At 32.9% G+C, this 17849-nt stretch overlaps 1 protein-coding gene across 3 annotated transcripts in view; it reads left to right on the top strand.

Moving 5' to 3' along the window:
* Positions 1-16587, top strand: part of ATG2B (autophagy related 2B) — a 147488-nt gene extending 130901 nt beyond the window's left edge. For 2 of the 3 annotated variants that reach the window (XM_027849045.1, XM_027849044.1), the window contains exons 34-42: positions 597-698; positions 4162-4240; positions 4766-4961; positions 5924-5993; positions 9141-9223; positions 10106-10227; positions 10337-10491; positions 11259-11408; positions 14218-16587. In XM_027849045.1, coding sequence (XP_027704846.1) covers positions 597-698; positions 4162-4240; positions 4766-4961; positions 5924-5993; positions 9141-9223; positions 10106-10227; positions 10337-10491; positions 11259-11408; positions 14218-14448 — 1188 coding nt within the window. In that variant the 3' untranslated portion in view covers positions 14449-16587. Of the gene's footprint in view, positions 1-596; positions 699-4161; positions 4241-4765; positions 4962-5923; positions 5994-8469; positions 8556-9140; positions 9224-10105; positions 10228-10336; positions 10492-11258; positions 11409-14217 lie in introns of those variants that run through there. The other variant, XM_027849046.1, reaches the window with a different exon arrangement.
* Positions 16588-17849: the final 1262 nt, after the last annotated feature.

Genomic DNA, 17849 nt, shown 5'->3' with positions numbered 1-17849 from the left:
CTTGAATCCTCTTCAAAGCATAGAGTTGACCCTGAGTTCTTGAAGATTATACAGGGGGACTGTAAACTTTGGTGATTTTTATCCATCTACAGTGGCCTTGAGTACTCACTCTTTGAGTCATCCTTTGCATGCCATCTGAGGCCCAGTGTAGCAAAGTACAGAGATTTGTCACCCTTGGCATGAGTATTTTGATATACAATGTATGATATGAAGAGCACTTTGAAATATTCTCAAACACTTTTTTGGTTTCTCATTTTTTTTTCCACATATTTTTTTGCCAACATTATGATAACAGTAGGGAAAACAAATGTTTCTGCTGACCTATACAAAACCTTCATTTTTTTTTGGAAATGTTTCAGATCCTAAGAGGTTTAATTTTGGTCAGTGGGGGCAGGAACATTTTTTTTTTTTAGAGAAAGTTAAAAGGTTTGTTTCCTTTTCCTATTTAGGAGAAAATGTGAATTGAATTTGTGGAGGTGTCCATCACTTTTTTCAAAATTAGGGCAAAGGTTATTTTGTGATACAGTTCTAATTGTTGGTTAAAAAAGCATAGAATTTTCTTGTTTGTCTTCACATTTTTCTCATTTGTCTTCTAGTTAACAGTTAAAGCATTACATGTGCGTCCAGAATCTGGAAGAGCACCACAAGAATGCTGTTTAAGGGTGTCATTAATGCCACTTCGACTCAATATTGACCAGGTTTGTATTTTTAAACCACAATGTATATTTTAATTGAAAAATATAAAAAAAAAATTCAAAATACAGTGTAATTTGATGGACTCATAGCCTTTATATTTCTTATCCCTCAAGTACACAACATTTTTGCATTAAACTTAAGCTTTTAACAGATGAAGAAACTTTTGATTTCTTAGAATAAAAAAATCATTCAACAAATATTTGTTAAGCAAATCTTATGTCTTGAACACCATAAGCCTGAGACAGAAGATTCAGTCCCTGCCATCATGTAATTTATAGCCTAGTAGGAATAGTGTAGAAAAACAGATAATATTATGTTAAGTTCATTAGAAAATTTGCAAAAACAATATTATATCAAGTCAGAGTGCAAAAATTATTGCATATTTGTGAATGTCTTATAAAACAAATGAAACTTTTGTCTGTTATTTATGCCTGTGTGACTGTGGGAAAACAGTATATATGTGAATAGTAATTATGCAGTATTGTTGATAATAAACTTAGTGGGAACACCAAACAAAATAGTCCTAGGCATATGTCTGTTAAAAGAAATGAATGCAGATATTTCAGGAATACACTTAGATTGCTATATCTTTTCTTATTAAAAAGATGTCTTATTGAGAAAAATAACTTCTAAAAGTATTTACTCAAATTTAGCAAGACTTTACAAGTCATAATTTTTTAGTAATGTTCCCTAGAGTGACCACACAAAGTAATAAATACTTTAGATATATGTTGTCATATTACAGTTCTCTTGATTCCTTTTTTTTTTGTTTGATATTTGCATTTTAAATTTGTATTTGGGTATTATAGAACTATGATGAAGTATTGGTAGGAAAATTTGTTAATGGAAGTCTTTGAGGCTAAAAATCTGATCAAGCTAGCTATCTTTATGAAATAATTTTGCCAAATTTATCAAACTCAAATTTCTTTAATTGGCTTATAGGGTTTTTTAATATATTGAGTTTCCTTCTACAACTATAGTGTACATGATTTTAAAATAAGAAAACATTAATCTTCTATAAAGCAGCCAGTGAAATTAATTTTATGAATATGTTGAGCAGTCAAGGTAAAGAATTCTCTAAGATGCCATGTTTAAAAAAAAAACAAAACAAAAAAACAAAGCCACAGTGGAAAAAAAAAAAGCCATAGTGAAGTTTGGAATGGGTTGGGGTAAGGGTTGTGATTTTGTCTGTGTGAGTTCTCCTTCCACAGATGGAGATTATAACCTCTCTAGATCTTAACAATCTTAGAGTTTAGAGTTAGCTGAAAGTATCACTTAACACACATCAAAGTAATAAGCTTTTCCAAACTTATGATAGTCATTGAACAGCAGAAATGCAGTCTATCACTCGGCCTACATATATACATGTTGTGTATATGTGTATATATTTATAAGTATGTTTGTTTTTATGTGTATATGCAGAAAATTCCAACCAAAACTTTCTCCTTAAAATAACATGTTTAGTCAATACTTTGAGTATGAATCTTGAAGTGAGGACTATGAACCAGTAACATTTACTCCTTGTATTTGGATATCACGTGATGTCCAAATACTTATTCTTTCTATTTTTCATTTTATTCTTCTGAAAAACATAAATTTAATGGAGGATTGTAATTTGGATTTGTGTAATTTTTTTCTGCAAGAGAACAATTATTCTAGTTCTCATCTTAATTTCATCTTAAGTACATCTTCCAAGTTAAGAAATGAAACACCATTTCATAATCTTAAATTTTAATAAATCCAAGGAACTGTGGTTTTAAGTTAACTTAAATAGATTCTAGTGCATAAAACTTCCATCAGGAGGGCAGGGACTATATGGCATTAATTCCATTTTATAGGGTAAATGGATTGCTGAAAGTTAGACTGCTAAGCAATTTGGGAATTAGAATACAAAACCACATTTCTCGAAATTTAGGCTATGAGCCTTTTCAGTGTCATCCTATATATAGGTGTGGGAGAGTAGTTATGAAAATGAATTTACAAAATAACATTTTTATAAGCTATTTTCTCTGTTAATATCTTAGTAGGAACTCAAAGTTTACAATAAATCACTAAAAGTTAGGTTGTAATGTAAAACACTATTTTTGGTGGACATTTAAAAATAGTATTAGTATTCACTTGACTAATACATTGTACCTTTCTATTTAAAAAATGGATAGTTTTAACAAAGGAAAATTTTTTTTTTATGTAAGGATAAATTTATTTATAGGCCTTACATAATATGTTCTTTAAAAGTCTACAAAATATTGACATAGTATTGAAATATCCCCATCTTCTGGCAAAAGAGTCATATTTTACATATTACTTTGTCAGAAAAAATGTATTTCAATATTTATACTTCAGGGAAATGTGGTATTTGATGTTTAATTGGCAGTGTTATTTAATTGATCATACATTTTGGAATTATGTAGTCTTTAGTCCTCTTCTACTTATCAGATCTTAGTCTATTCACCTTAAAATTTGAGGCATCGTTTAAACTGAAAGGCACTGAAAAATGAAAAAAACAGGTAAAGTTTTACTGTGACATTCAAGACTGAAGTTGAAGTTATTTGCATTCTCAATACCTATTGACATGTTTCTTGTACAGTGCCACAGGGTATGCTTCCATTCTGATGTAAACCATCCCTCCATACTGAAGTTTCTGACTAGATAGATTTCCTATGATATAGGTCCTTTTTTTGTGACAAAACTTCATTGTAGAATGGATCATGGAATATCATGAGTTAGAAACCAGTCTAATACAAATCTAACAGAAATCTACTTTATAATATCCCTTTACAAGTGGCTTTCTAGCCTCTTCTTGAAATTTTTCCTGATCCATCCTGTTATTGTTCTACCTCCACAAACTACCTTGTATTTATTTTTGTATTTTTGTATTATATATGATCTCCTTGAGATCGAGAGCTGTTCCACTTTTGTCTTTTTAAGCACAGAACCTAGCATAATGCCTGGCACAGAGTAGATGCTTAATAAATGCTCGTTGATTGATACTTATATATAATTTTTATGTGTGATTACATGCCTTCATATACAGAGACTGTTAATGAAGACCTTTCTTCAGTATTTGAATGTGTTGTACATTGAATAAAATGTCAAAAACCATAATGAAAGTTCTTTTTTTTTTTGTTTTGTTTTTGTTTTTTGTTTTTTAGAGAATCCCTAATATATTTGGATTTAGGAATCTCCTAAATGGAGTTAAAAGTTGGAAAAGGAACCATGATCTTTCCTTTTGGCCTATATGGGAGAGATTAAGTAATGAATTAAATATCTTTATTATTATTTTTTGGAGTTACTTAGTAGATGTAACTGTAGTTACCGTAATTGAATGCTCTTGTTATTTTGCCTGTGTGGGTGGGGATTCTTTCTATAGGGACACAATTCATAATCTTTCAACTTAGAAGATGGTTGTTGAGAATTTCTGTAGGAATTTAAGAGCCATGATTTTATGTTGTTTTTAAATTGTAGGATGCCTTGTTTTTCCTGAAGGACTTTTTCACTAGTCTTTCTACAGAAGTGGAACTTCTAATGACTCCAGATCCAGAAGGTACTTTATAGCATCAGATGACCTAAGTCTGAGTTCTACTTGTGTTACTTATTGGCCTTGTGAGCTTGGCCATATGTCATTCCTGTCTGGACTTACATTCCTCATCTATAAAATAAGGTTGTTGAAGAGAGACTCTCTAAAAGTCACTTCTAGCTTTGAATGTTACAGTCTTACAGTGTTTTAAATAAGTATAATAATATAGCTACTTTACAAATTAGGCTCACATGTGATATTTATGTGATGTGATTGATAGGCTATTAAGTACTCTACACATATAAGCTGATATTACCAGGCTTCTCTGAGAATAATGTATATCTATATATGGAAGAGCTACACATTTATTTTAAATTTATGCAGTGGTATTCTGTAATGACACACATATAAGATAAGCCTTTAAATGAGTTGAGCAAATTCTCTTTAATACTGATTGTGTTTGTGTGTTAAATGAACACATTAACTATATATTAATATATAATTATTTGAAAGAATTATACTAAATTAAAAAAAAATCTCACTTATTTTCAGTAAAAAAGCCGCCTGGAGCCGATGTCACCTGCAGTTTGCCAAAGCATTTGAGTGCCTCAAAGGAGCCAAACCTAGTTGTTTCTTTTCCTGGGCCAAAGCAGCAATGCCATAATGGCAGTTCAGTGGAATTGGTTAATGGGGAGGAGGAGAATTTAGCTGAAACAACACCATTTAGTGATCAACCTGTGTTTTTTAGGTAGGTTTTTTTTCTTTGTCAGTAACTTTTTTGGAGTTTGGGGTTTTAGAGTATATCCAGCCTTTGTTTAATATGAACTGATGTTGTATCTAAATAATATTTGAGTCCTTATCAGGAGATTTGGTACTACCACTTAAGTTCCTGAGGTGTTTTTACTTGTGTGGTTTAGTGGCTAGAGTGCTGGGCATGGATTCAGGCGGGTTCATCTTCCTTAGTTCAGATCTGGCCTTAGACACTTACTAGCTGTGTGACTCTGGGCAAGTCACTTATTCCTGTTTGTTTCCTCATCTATAAAATGAGCTAGAGAAAGAAATGGCAAACCACTCCAGTATGCCAAGAAAACCTCAAGTGGAGTTATGAAGAGTTGAACACAACTGAAAAATGACTGAACAACAAATTTGTTTTCCATCATCACTCACATTTACGCAGCTCCACACAGTGCATTGAACTGTATAATCATTGAGATTCTCATTCCATGGTTGAAATAATCAGTCTTTCCCCTCCCCTTTTTTATACCATCCAGGAGTGTTGAAATAAGTGTGGGAATGGTTGTCTAATTTAATCTTCCAGGTTTTTTGTGTGATTGATGATTTTTATTTTTAAAATTCATAGTATGATGATTTTAAAAAAATAACTTTCCTCCTTTGTTACAGGGCAAGCAGCTTTTTATAATACTCTTCTTATTTGTTAGCTTAAGAAAAGGTTTTTATGTTGAATACAAACATCTCATGTTTAACATTAGAGTTTGATTTTGAACATGTGAACAGTTTTGATATATTATTATTTTCTTAAAAGAATAGAGAGAAGATTTCTTTAATTTTAATAGGTGGCAAAATACTTAAATACTTATTTTATGGCTTTGTTTTCATTTTTTCACTAAAATTAAAATGGATTCAATTTAATCTATAGATGTTAATAATTTTGCATGTGATTAAAATTATGTTTTTTTCCTTTACTTTCAGAGAATTTAGATTCACATCAGAAGTTCCTATACGACTTGATTACCATGGGAAGCATGTATCAATGGATCAGGTTTGTTAATTTTACTGGAATATACTTGTCAAGGGTTTCAATTTATTCATCACTATTTCTTATTGTCATTGTTACAGTTCATTTTTCTGAGTGTGTTTATGTACACTTGCTCTTTTTGGAATTTAAAAAATTTAATCGTAAACATCTCAAGACATGAACAATAGGGAAAAGGATTATACAGTCAGTTCACTAATATTTATTAACACTTTTGTACTGTGCTAAGTACTGGTGATATAAATGTAAAAAAAGATGGTCCCTGCCTTCGGGAACCTTACAGTCTTGAGGGTTTTGAGGGAGACAACACAAAAAGAAGCTGGAAAGTGAGGGTTAGGAGGGAGCAGCTGGAAAAGGTACCCAGTGTGGAGGGCATGGTAGAAAAGTCAGGAAAGTCCCAAAGTAGTGAAGCCAAATGAGGAAGGAGGAGATATTCTGAGCTTAGTTCCCTCCTTAAATGGAGGTTTGGAGTTCACCCTCCAATCACAGGGATAGAGAGTGGTGATGAGGTGGAGTTTCAAGCTGATGGGATCTTGCAGGGGCATGAGGTTTTCTGTATAATGAGCTCTCTGGAACATGATTGGTAAAATCAGAGAAGTCTAAAGTAGTGCAGCCAGGTGAGAAATGTACAGAAAACTGAACTTCTGCCACATACAGTATTTAAAAAAATAATTGTGAATACATATTTACATATATACATATGTATATGTGTGAGTATATATTCGTAATATATACATATATAAAAGTTTATCCAGGTCTTAACAAATTACTCTATTTTTGATTTGTTCTTCACTTCCTCTCTCTTCCCTCTGTGCATCTTTTAAAAATGCTTTTAAACGTCCCCCTCCCTGTACCTGTCACTATCCATAAATCCACCTCCTTTTTTCTCTACCTCCATCTCCTCTGTACTTCCTTACAGTAAATATGAATAATCAAGTAAAACAAATCAAGATATTGGCCATCTGTGAGAATCCATATCTGTTTTATCCATTAGATCTCTATGAAAAAGAGATGCTTTATTATCACTACTTTAGTCAAAGTTCTGATATCTTTCAAAGTTGTTTCCCTTACATGATTGCGATCACTGTGTAAATTGTTCTGGTTCTGGGTCACTTCACTCTGTATTGGTTCATATTTATCTTTTCATACTTCTCTGAATCTTCATATTCTTCATTTCTTATGGTGCATTAAGATTCCATTACTTAGTATGGCAGAGAATCTCTCTTTTCTTAGTGTTGATTGCCATGTCAAAATTAGCACAAGGAGCAGAGAATTGGTCCATATTCTGTTGCATCTCAGCCTCAGAGGCTGCATTGAGTGCACAATCATCTGCCAACAAAGTAATGTACCAACTCTCTCTCTACTTTAGTCTTGGCATGTAGTCTTTTCAAGTTAAATAGTTTACCATGAGTGTGGTAGCTGACCTTGATGCCGTTTTTTGTCCTTGTTGAAGGCATAGGACTGCTGAACATGGCATACTTGCATCAGAGAAGGCACTGTGCTCTATGAGCAAAGTAGAATTGCAGTAGCACGAAGGAAACGTGAGATGCACAGATCTAGAGACATCTCCATCCCAAATGTTCAAATGAACTATTTGTACCTGACCTATGGTAGTACCTTTGGAGCTCATATTGGACTCATCAGGCACAGTCCAATACACTGTACCTTAACCTCAACATCATGATGTCATTGATCCTCTTCAAGTACAAAGGATGAGCAACATGACAATAACACTTTCATATATGATTAGTTCAGATAGCTGTATACTGTGCCTAGCTATTGCTAACTGATGGGCATTTGTTTTGTTTTTAGTGCTTTGCTACAGTAGAAAAATGCTGCTATAAATATTCTTGAACCTGTAAGTCCTTTTCCTCTGTACATGACCTTCCTGGGTTACAAGCGTAATAGTAGTATTGCTGGTTCAAAGAGTATATCAAGACTGAATGTGGTAGCATAGACCTGTAATCTCTGATACTAGGTGATGCTGAGGCTGGTAAATGGCTTGAGCTTGGGAATCCTGAGTTTCATTAGGGCCAAAGTCAATCAGTGTCTCACTAAATCCTTATTAGTGAGGCCCCAGAAGTGGGAGAGGGACTGAGCAGGAACATTCGATTGTGCAAGAAGTGGCCAATGGGCCCAGGTCAAAAATGGAGCAAGTCAAAGCTTCCATACTGATCCATGAATGAGCCACTCTGGTTCTAGACTGGGCAAGGTAGACCCAGTTGTCTGGTTCTCTCTCAAACCAAAAAAAAGACAAAAAACAAACAAACCCACAAAGAGTATGTACAGGTTAGTGACTTTTTAGTTATAGTTGTAGATTATTTTCCAGAATGATTGAATCAGTTCTCAGCTCCACCAGCCTGTCTCACAATCCCTCTAACAATCGACTGTTTTCCTCTTTCGTAATCTTTGACAATCTATTCGCTATGAGGTAAAACCTCAGAGTTGCTTTCATTTGCATTTCTCTTTTTATTTATTGCAGCATTTTCCCATGTGGTAGCTTGTATTTCTTCATTGGAGAATTGCCTGTTCATATCCTTTGATCACATATCTAGTGAAGAATGGCTCTTTTTTTTTAATATGTTTATGTCACTTCTTTATATATTTTGGATATTAGACCTTAATCAGTAAGAAACATTGTGAAGATTTTTTTTTCCAAATTACTTCCTGTTTCTTACTGAATTTTTTTTTGTTGGTGCAGAAGTTTTCAGTTTTGTGTAATCAGAATTGTTAATTCACACTTGCTTTTTCTTTTTTTGGGTGAGGCAATTAGAGTTAAGTGACTTGCCCAGAGTCACACAGCTAGTGAGTGTTATGTGTCTGAGGCCAGATTTGAACTCAAGTCCTCCTTACTCCAGGACCAGTACTCTATCCACTGCCCCACCTTGCTGCCCTTTACACTTGCTTTTTATGAAAGGTTAGGTGTTTTATTTTCAGGATAAGTTAAATATTGCTTCATTTTAAAATACTGTGCTTAAGAATTGATAATAGTTTTTGTTGTATATATTCACAAAATACATTTTTACCTTTTAAAATATTTAAGCATCATCAGTTTCATTCTGACTTACCTAGAGATAAATTTAATAGGAAAATAGTAATAATAAGGCATTTATACCTTATTTTCAAATAAAGTTGCTCTTTCTCATTTTAAAGGGTACATTAGCTGGAATTCTGATTGGTCTTGCTCAATTAAATTGTTCTGAACTAAAGTTGAAGAGGCTTTTCTATCGACATGGGTGAGTTGAGCTGTTATATGAAATTTATATACTGAAATTAGTTAAAGCAGGTTAAAACCCAATTTTCCTAAATAGCATAGTTCAAAAGTAGTTTTGAGATAGAAACTTCATTTTTAGTAGAGCTAAGTAGAAGTCAAGAGGCAGCATGATATCGAGGAAGGCCTAAGTTCATATCCTGCCTCCGACACTGTCACGCTAGCTGTTTTATCTTTGGGAAGTTTGTTAAGCTTGCTGAGCTTCGTGCAGCTCTCCACGTTCTGGTAAGTTATAGATGAATTGTGATTTAGATGGTGAAGGGTATTTCCATACCAGTAGTGAAACCACCAATCTTTGATGTCTTGATGAAGAAAAATTAATTTGTGCTGTGTGGAAGTAGAATTTCTTGAGTCAAGATTTAGCCCTCACAAAATGGTGTAATTATTATTATTATTTTTATATAGTGAGATAGCACTGCAAAATATTAACATTTTCTCATATTAAAGTAAGGAAAATTAAAAAAGTATATTTGTTAGTGAGTAGTCTAGAAAACAGATGTCTTTGTGGCTAGGAACTAATTGTAGACTTGTAATTCTTATTTGTCCTTTGGTTCTGAATGCCAGATGTTTAAATTCCACATATTTCTGTTCATTATCTATAAAATTAGAATAATAGAAAACATAGCTGTTTAAGTTAACCTTGGTATTATATAAGAATATGTAATTCAATGCTAAATGTTAATATATTTAGAGAAACTCAGGTTGGAATTTAGAGGGTTGATTTTAAAATGTTTTGTTTTTAACAAACTGTACAGCTATAATTTTTTAACTTTTTTTAGTTGGAAAACTTACTCATCATAAAATCTCAGATTTCTTCCATGTTTACTAATGGTTATTTGCTATATAGTTTGCTAGGTGTAGACAAATTATTCTCTTATGCAATTGCGGAATGGCTTAATGATATTAAGAAGAACCAGCTGCCAGGAATTCTGGGAGGTGTTGGGCCTATACATTCATTAGTACAATTAGGTGAGTTAAATTTTGTTTTATAAGGGTTTGGGAAATGGGTAATCATCTATCTAGAGTGACAGGATAGCTACTGAGATTTAGATAAATTAATGTCCTCAATGTATTCTAGTGCAAGGCCTGAAGGATTTGGTCTGGTTACCAATAGAGCAGTACCGAAAGGATGGCCGCATTGTAAGAGGATTTCAAAAAGGAGCAGCTTCATTTGGTACTTCAACAGCAATGGCTGCTTTAGAACTAACAAACAGAATGGTTCAAACTATACAGGTACTTTTTTTATGGCTATGAAACTATGGTTTTGACAAAGAAGCTTATTAAAATTTTTGTTAAAATGTTATTTTAAATAAAGCTGCTGTTTAAATTGCCTAGTTTAAGTGTGCGAAAGGTTAGGATTAGAAATTTATAATGATTTAGCCCTTGGTATATTTTAATCACCAACATTAACTTCACTCCAAAGATAGTGTTACCAACTTATAGAGTAAGGAACAAATAAATGGTCAAATATTTGCATGTTCAAATAAGTTTTAAAAAAGTAAGTTAGCAGAACTGGTAACATTTCTACCCATTTGAAAACAAAGATCAGAATCAAGTTCAAGAAAGTGTCCTGGAGTGAACACTTAGTTCTCTTGGGTTTTGGAGAGCCTGGCTGCAACTTTAAAATGCACAGACCACTCTGTTTATGGGTGACATCATAGGTACTATGACATTGTTGAGTATTTTTTTTTTTGACATTAGCAATTTGCATAAAACTAAGATCTGATTGCCTTTTTTTTTTTTTAAATAAAAGCTAGGTATATTTTTGAATAGTTAAAAACATCAAACTATAAACATTTTGAAGTTATTCTTTTAGGGAAGTTCTGATTTTTAGTAAAAAATGATAGGACTTATAAATTTGAATAAATGTATTCAAGTGTAGTTGGTTTAGTGGAATAGCAATGCTATAATATTTATAATAAGTAGGCCAAGAATCAAGTAAGAAAATGTTTGTGATCTAAGATTGTATTGAGAATTCTTTACTTATTTCCTGGTGCTAGGCAGCAGCAGAGACTGCTTATGACATGGTATCCCCTGGTACAATTTCAATTGACCCCAAAAAGATGAAAAGATTTTCTCATCATCGCTTAGCACATCAGCCAGTAGACCTGAGGGAAGGTGTGGCCAAAGCATATAGTGTCGTAAAGGAGGTAAGTGAACTCTGAGCCTACAGTAAGTCTAAGATCATTTTGAATAACTTCTTGTCTTTCATCTAAAATTCACTGTGTTTATTGGAAACAGTTTCAAAGAGACAAGATTGCATAATTTTGAGAGAGCACCATATATAGGAATGTCAGTTGCAAATGAGGGAAGGGTGCTAAATAATAAGTGATAAGAGGACTGTCTTTTGAAGCAAGAAGACTCATGCTAGTTTTGTGACCCTAGGCAGATCTCTTAGTGCCTCTGGTATCTTAAGATTTGTTGCAAATGAGTTGCTATCTACACTGGTGAAGGGACTTTCCACACTGGGAATTCTCCATAGTGTTTAAATCACTGGTTTAGATGACCAGTATAATCCCCTTCAAAAATGCAGAGAGAGAGGAGAAAATGAAAATAGCTGTAGATAAAGTATTGATATTGGATGGACTGCTGATGGTCTGTGAGGTGGTTCCTCAGCTATTCTTTCATGTTTTCAATACTTTGGGTATATCTGACTTCGTTGAAGTGAGTATTTTGTCTGCCAGCACAGATTACAAACCTAGTCACTTCAGAGTAGTCTTCATGAATTGCTATAGTTTTAAATCATCCATTTACTAACTAGCCTTCTAATGATTATGTGCTGTACACCAAGGTAGGCATATTCTCAGACAAAAGCTGTGGCCCCACCAAAGGGTTCTGTCCCCTACATTTTTTGCAGGCTGCCTGAAATCCTTTGGCATGACTGTGGATTGTAAGCGGCCCGCAGGATGTAGGTTGTACAGGCCTAATCTTTAGTATCACAATTATAAAAATATTATTTCTGATTGAATTAATCTCTGTAATTGGAGTTTCCATATTGGAGTCTTTTCAAAAGCAGTTTTATTCTGGGGTCATGAGAATTAGGTCTTTTGTCCTCAGTAGCTTTTGCTCCAGAAAAGTTTGAGTAGAATTTAAAGGCTACTTGGAAAAGATTAGGGGTTACTGAGAGATGGAAAAAGGCTAGTTTTTTATTTTAAAAAAATTTTTAAGGCACTGAGAGAACAGAAAGGTAGTAGAAATTGCTTAGAATTAATTCAGAGAGATAAAATCACATGACGAGTGTGGAGATTACAACTGAGCAAAAGCCAGGTTTTGGTCAGATTTTATCAATTACTTATAAAAAGTAAAAGGATTTTGAAAAGGTGCAAGCCAGGGTACAAGAGAATGGGTAAGGAAATGAGATAATGAATTTGAAAAGTGGAATGCAGATGAACAAGTAGCAGAAGTATCAATATGAGGAGAAATTCAGGGGATCCTAGATGGTTAGAAATGTAAAAGGAATCATATCAGACTGAATTTCAATTATATATTAATAACCTCAGAGGAAGAACTTTAATCAAATAAGAGTGACATATATTTGCTTTATGGTAATAATATTCCCTCTTAGATCTTAATAACTGAAGAGAACAGAAACAATTATTTATAGATGTTCCTTATGTTTTAGAATAGAATTTTGAAAACAAAATTCTTGGTGTTGGGGAAGCACTTTTTATATCTTAAGATTTTTCTTAGTTTTGATCACAGTTCATAATATTGGTTATTGCCATAGCTTTTGTTTTAAAATGTTTCTTTCAGTCTCCTAGCCATTTTTCTCCTTGTTGTATAATTTGTTGCTATATTGCTATATTGAGTAGAAATGAAGTCTTCATTGCTTTGCCCTAAATGGCTGAACCTTGGCTTGGGACAAGCATCACTAGATGATAGATACCTTCTTTTTTTGGGCTGCTACATGTCCTGTTACTAGTCTTATCTCATGTTGAAGGAGAAAAAAATCTTTTTGAAATCTTTTTGAGTCACTCTTTCCAAATTTTCTTACTGACTTGTCCTAAAATTCTCTCTGAGTTAGAAAAATTCTTGCTTTATAATTTCTTTTGTATGTTTTCATTTGACTCTCTCATCCAAGTACTGGGATATTTATTTGTAGGATTTAATATTTGATGGTCAAGCTACTTTTCATGGAGTTATAGTTACAAGGAAAAGAAAATGTGTTGTAGCAGTATTGTTTATATCATTAAACAGGTTCTTCCTTTCTCTGTTGATTTCATTGAATACGTTGACTTGTATTTTAAGTTATCTTTTAAAATTAAAAAGATTTTGTACAATTTCTTGTATTAAAAATTATCTTATTCTAAATGACTGCTTTATTTATAGTCTTTTGGAACATAAACTAATGAAGCAGTTATTTGAATTTTAGTGAATTTCATTTTCTTGTTAGTGTCAAATCAAAAGAGCTAGCATCAAGAATTTTTAAAAAGATTAAAAGTTACTTTTAGGTTATTAACTGTTTTTCTTTTCATGTTGCTTACCCCACTTAATCTTAATTGGTGCTGAGAAAACCCAGTGTCAGACAAAATGACATTACAGGGAGCAGCTAATTCCATAGGGATCATGATATGTTACAAATGGGCCATCAATCTATAGTGGTGTCCTAGCAGGGTTTCATAATTCTAATGGGTGTGTTTGGTTATAGTATAGATATAGATATAGTATAGGTATAGATATAGATGCTGTTGAAATTTGATAATGATCAAGACATATTTTTTGTACAGAAATTCTGTGATTTTAAATCATACTTCCCTTTTACTTTAAGTTAGAGTTTTAAAATGAAAAGTAATTGGTGGGTTGTCTCTGAAGCATAATTTATGTTTTCTAATTATGGGTGAAATTTTGGTTGAATAGACTAAAAATATGCATTACATTTTAAATTAGAGACTCCATAAAATTCAGGATTTTTTTTTTGTTGTTCTAGTAAAGTCTGTTCTTTTTTTCTTTCTTTATCAGGGTATCACAGACACTGCTCAAACTATCTATGAAACCGCTGCTAGAGAGCATGAAAACCGGGGAGTTACTGGAGCAGTAGGAGAAGTCCTTCGTCAGATTCCACCAGCTGTAGTTAAACCTCTGATTGTTGCAACAGAGGCAACATCAAATGTTTTAGGTGGAATGAGAAACCAAATTAGACCAGATGTTCGACAAGACGAATCACAAAAATGGCGCCAAGGGGAGGACTAATACTTCCAATGTGACTCTTTATGAAGATAATGAAAGTAGAAGTAAGGAATGTGATATCCCAGTGGCAGCTTTAGATGAAACTGATTTAAATTTACCGTGTTTATCTCAGGAGCAGAAGCTTTTCTTAGTTAAGCAATTTCATATCAAAACAACTTGTAGCCAAAACCTTTGAAGCATTTTAGGGCAAGTTTGATACTTGCCTTTAGAAATGGCTCTTACTCATTATGTGTGATGGCTAGTTCCACATGTCTTGGGTCATGTACTTGCTTTTCTTGAAACATAAACCATAGTTCTCTTATGATGGCTGAAGTGTTATTAGAAGCAGCCCTTTTACAACACATGGAATTCAGATGTCGTCTGAGCCCTTAAAGGTTACCTGTCAGTTGTTCTTCTTTGATGTGTAAAATCAAAAACATCACATGTTCAAAGCATCCGTTTTGGTTGTGAGTAATAGAAGCAAATGGGATTCTCATTAGAAATATGTGGAAGACTGACCTCTGTTGAAAAAGTGAATTTAATAGTTATATTTTTAAGAACAACCTGTGAATATATTAATGTAACATAGATGCATATATGACACATATGCATACACACACACCCTTGTTTCTGAGGGATTTTTGGGGGGGAAAATGATAATTTTCAGACATGTTCTATTGTGTTGCACTTTAAATAATTTATTCTGCAAAATGTATGGCTAAGTACAAGGTCGTGTGCATTATTCTTATGTGAGTTAAAAACTTAAAATTTTATAAAGATGAATGAGTGTGATGAAGAATTTGGCAAAAAATGTATATGTTTATTTAACTATAGATGGAATTTCTCATTTTGTGCCTGACAAAAAATCATATCTTTAGTTTTATGCAGATAGAGATTTTGAGCTTGCTAGGACTGTGTGAAGTGGGAGGTAAGGAAGGTTGTTATTTTTTGGCTTCTTTTGGGTGAACCAGTAGGTCATCCTCCTCCTCAAAATCTCATTAATTATTTCAAAGTAAAAAATTTAACAGGCTAACTGTAGTCACATTTGAATAAAATACGTTTATTTAAAAATAAAATTGTTTTATGTGCTCCTATATAATTTATAGTCTTTAGAATATGTTCAGAGAAATAAAACTTATTTATCCCAAGATTCTTAGAAAATCTTTCTCAGGACTTACTGGTTAATATCAAGTAAATCACTGTCCAGGCATAAAATAGAATTTGCTACCCAAAACAGTCTTCTTGGCTACACATGTGTCTGACATAAGCATAAAATAATAATTAAATGTCTGGCCACCATTTAAATTTGTAATATGCTATTTCAAATTCTGTTATTAGGAATTTCAGAATATTTTTAAGTCATAGGCTAGAAAATTAGGTTGGTTTTCCAGTTAAGAAATATCAGTGTAAACAGAGGTCCAAATCACTTTGAGATATTAAAAAAATGAATTTTGAATCTTCACTTGTTTTTTCTCTCTCTCTAGAAATTTTAAAAGAGGGAATCTCAGAATTTTTCCATCGATTTGTGCATCATTAGCATAGTTTACACCAATTAACTGCACAAGCACAGCACAAATTTTGCCAAATCTGACACCTATTAAACTATGTAGTTATTATAGCATTTTGTTATTATTAAGATTTAAAATTTTTTAGGAGAAATCCAGACATGCTGCATATAAAAACCCCAGAATAGGTCATCCTTTTAAAGTGGAATATCAACTAACTATATATCAGGTTAGTGTTTTATCAATTATGAACTCAGTAAAAAATGGAAGTGTGTTACTGTACAACTACGACATTTAGTTTCCATTCTTTTACTTGTCTCTAGTCTTTCTGTGGTCACACTATGCAAATACATAGTCCAGAGGAATAAAGGTCCACCTCTAACATGAATTCTTAAGTAGCTAACAAAAATCTTTCAGAAATTACTGTCATAAATTCTGCTTTAACAAGTAGTTGTATAATCTCCGGTTGTATAGAACAGTATTTGCACATCTAGGCCAACAGTCCATACTAACACATCAGAGCAAAGGAGTGGATAGAATTTGTAAGTTAGTTTAAATGAAATGTACCTTTGCTAAAAGTGTGTATATGTACAGTAACTATATTTGAATATTTGTATAATGTTAAGCATCTTTGAATAAAACTAAGTGTTCTTCCAAATGTATTGATGTGTTTGGAATTTTAAGTAATTTTTCTATTTTTGGGTAGAGTTCTTCCCAGCTTTAGGTGCTTAAGCTGATAAAATCTTAGTGCTTTGATCTTTTGGAAAAGTGCTGGGTATTGCTTGGTAAGGCATTCAGATCTTTTAAATGCTTCTAGTAACTTGAATTTATTTTTTGACTTACAGTGTTTCTTGCTTAATTTAACATAACTATGGTAATTTGCAGAGTAATTTACATCTCTTCTCAAATCAGATAATGTGGATAAAATGCTTTATAAATATGCTTTATTAAGAATATTTCACATTGCACTTAAATACAGTTATTTTATGGGAGAAAAAAAGGAGAAAGAAGTGTTCACCTTCTTGGATGCTACTGTTGTGGACTAACAAATTATCCCTTTTCACATTAAATCCTGTTCCTATTCTCTCCATAATTATAATCACTTACAAATACATTGAATGCTGAACATGTGCTTTATATGTGAAAGTTTAAAAAAAAAGTTTGCCTTTAGCTTTGGGTTTCCAGTTTAATGAAATGGTGTTTGAAATATTTTTGCGTTCCTTCAAGCTTATTTTTCAGATAATGAAATTAGTAAAAATCTAGGGTTCTTTTTTCCCCCATTCTGAAAATGTGGGTAGCTGCAGGTTAAAACTGGAAAAAAGAAAAGCAAGAAACACTTTTTTTATTTTAAAAAAAAAGACATTAAAAATTGAAACATTTCTCATTTTTCTAAATTAAAGTTCTGAACATAGACTTCATTTCTCTATTTTCTGAATTTTAGTTCCTGTGTTCCATTCACAGACATACAATGTATCTGGCCAATTTTTTGATCATGTGAGGGCTGATTTTGTGCAGACCCTTTATGTCTCCTTCCCCCTGCTATCTGCTTTTTGGCCAGTAGAGTGCTTATTTGGGCTCTGTCCAAGAATGTGGAACAATAATAGTGAGAACAGGTATATAATTTAAATTAATGATTTAAAAAAAAATGTTGTTCAGCTCTTGGGAGAAGTTTGATAGGTAGAAGACTTTGAACTAATGACTAAAATGAAGGTTGAGATTGCCTTTTAAAAAAGTTATTACCACAGATAATTGTTTCTATAAAGTCATAAGAGGCAGGATGTGGGGCATTGGACTAGTTGTCAGGAGACCTAAGTTGTAGTCCTGGCACTACTACTGCTTCAGTGTGTGACCTTGGACAAGTCATTTCCTAGTTGTGGCCTAAATTTTCTCATTTGTAAAATGAAGGGGTTGGACCAAGAT

The sequence above is a fragment of the Vombatus ursinus genome, unplaced genomic scaffold (assembly GCF_900497805.2).
Source record: "Vombatus ursinus unplaced genomic scaffold, bare-nosed wombat genome assembly UNPS02007284.1, whole genome shotgun sequence".
NCBI lineage: Eukaryota > Metazoa > Chordata > Mammalia > Diprotodontia > Vombatidae > Vombatus > Vombatus ursinus.
The sequence above is the reverse complement of the archived record's forward strand: the minus strand, read 5'-3'. Positions and strand labels throughout refer to the sequence as shown.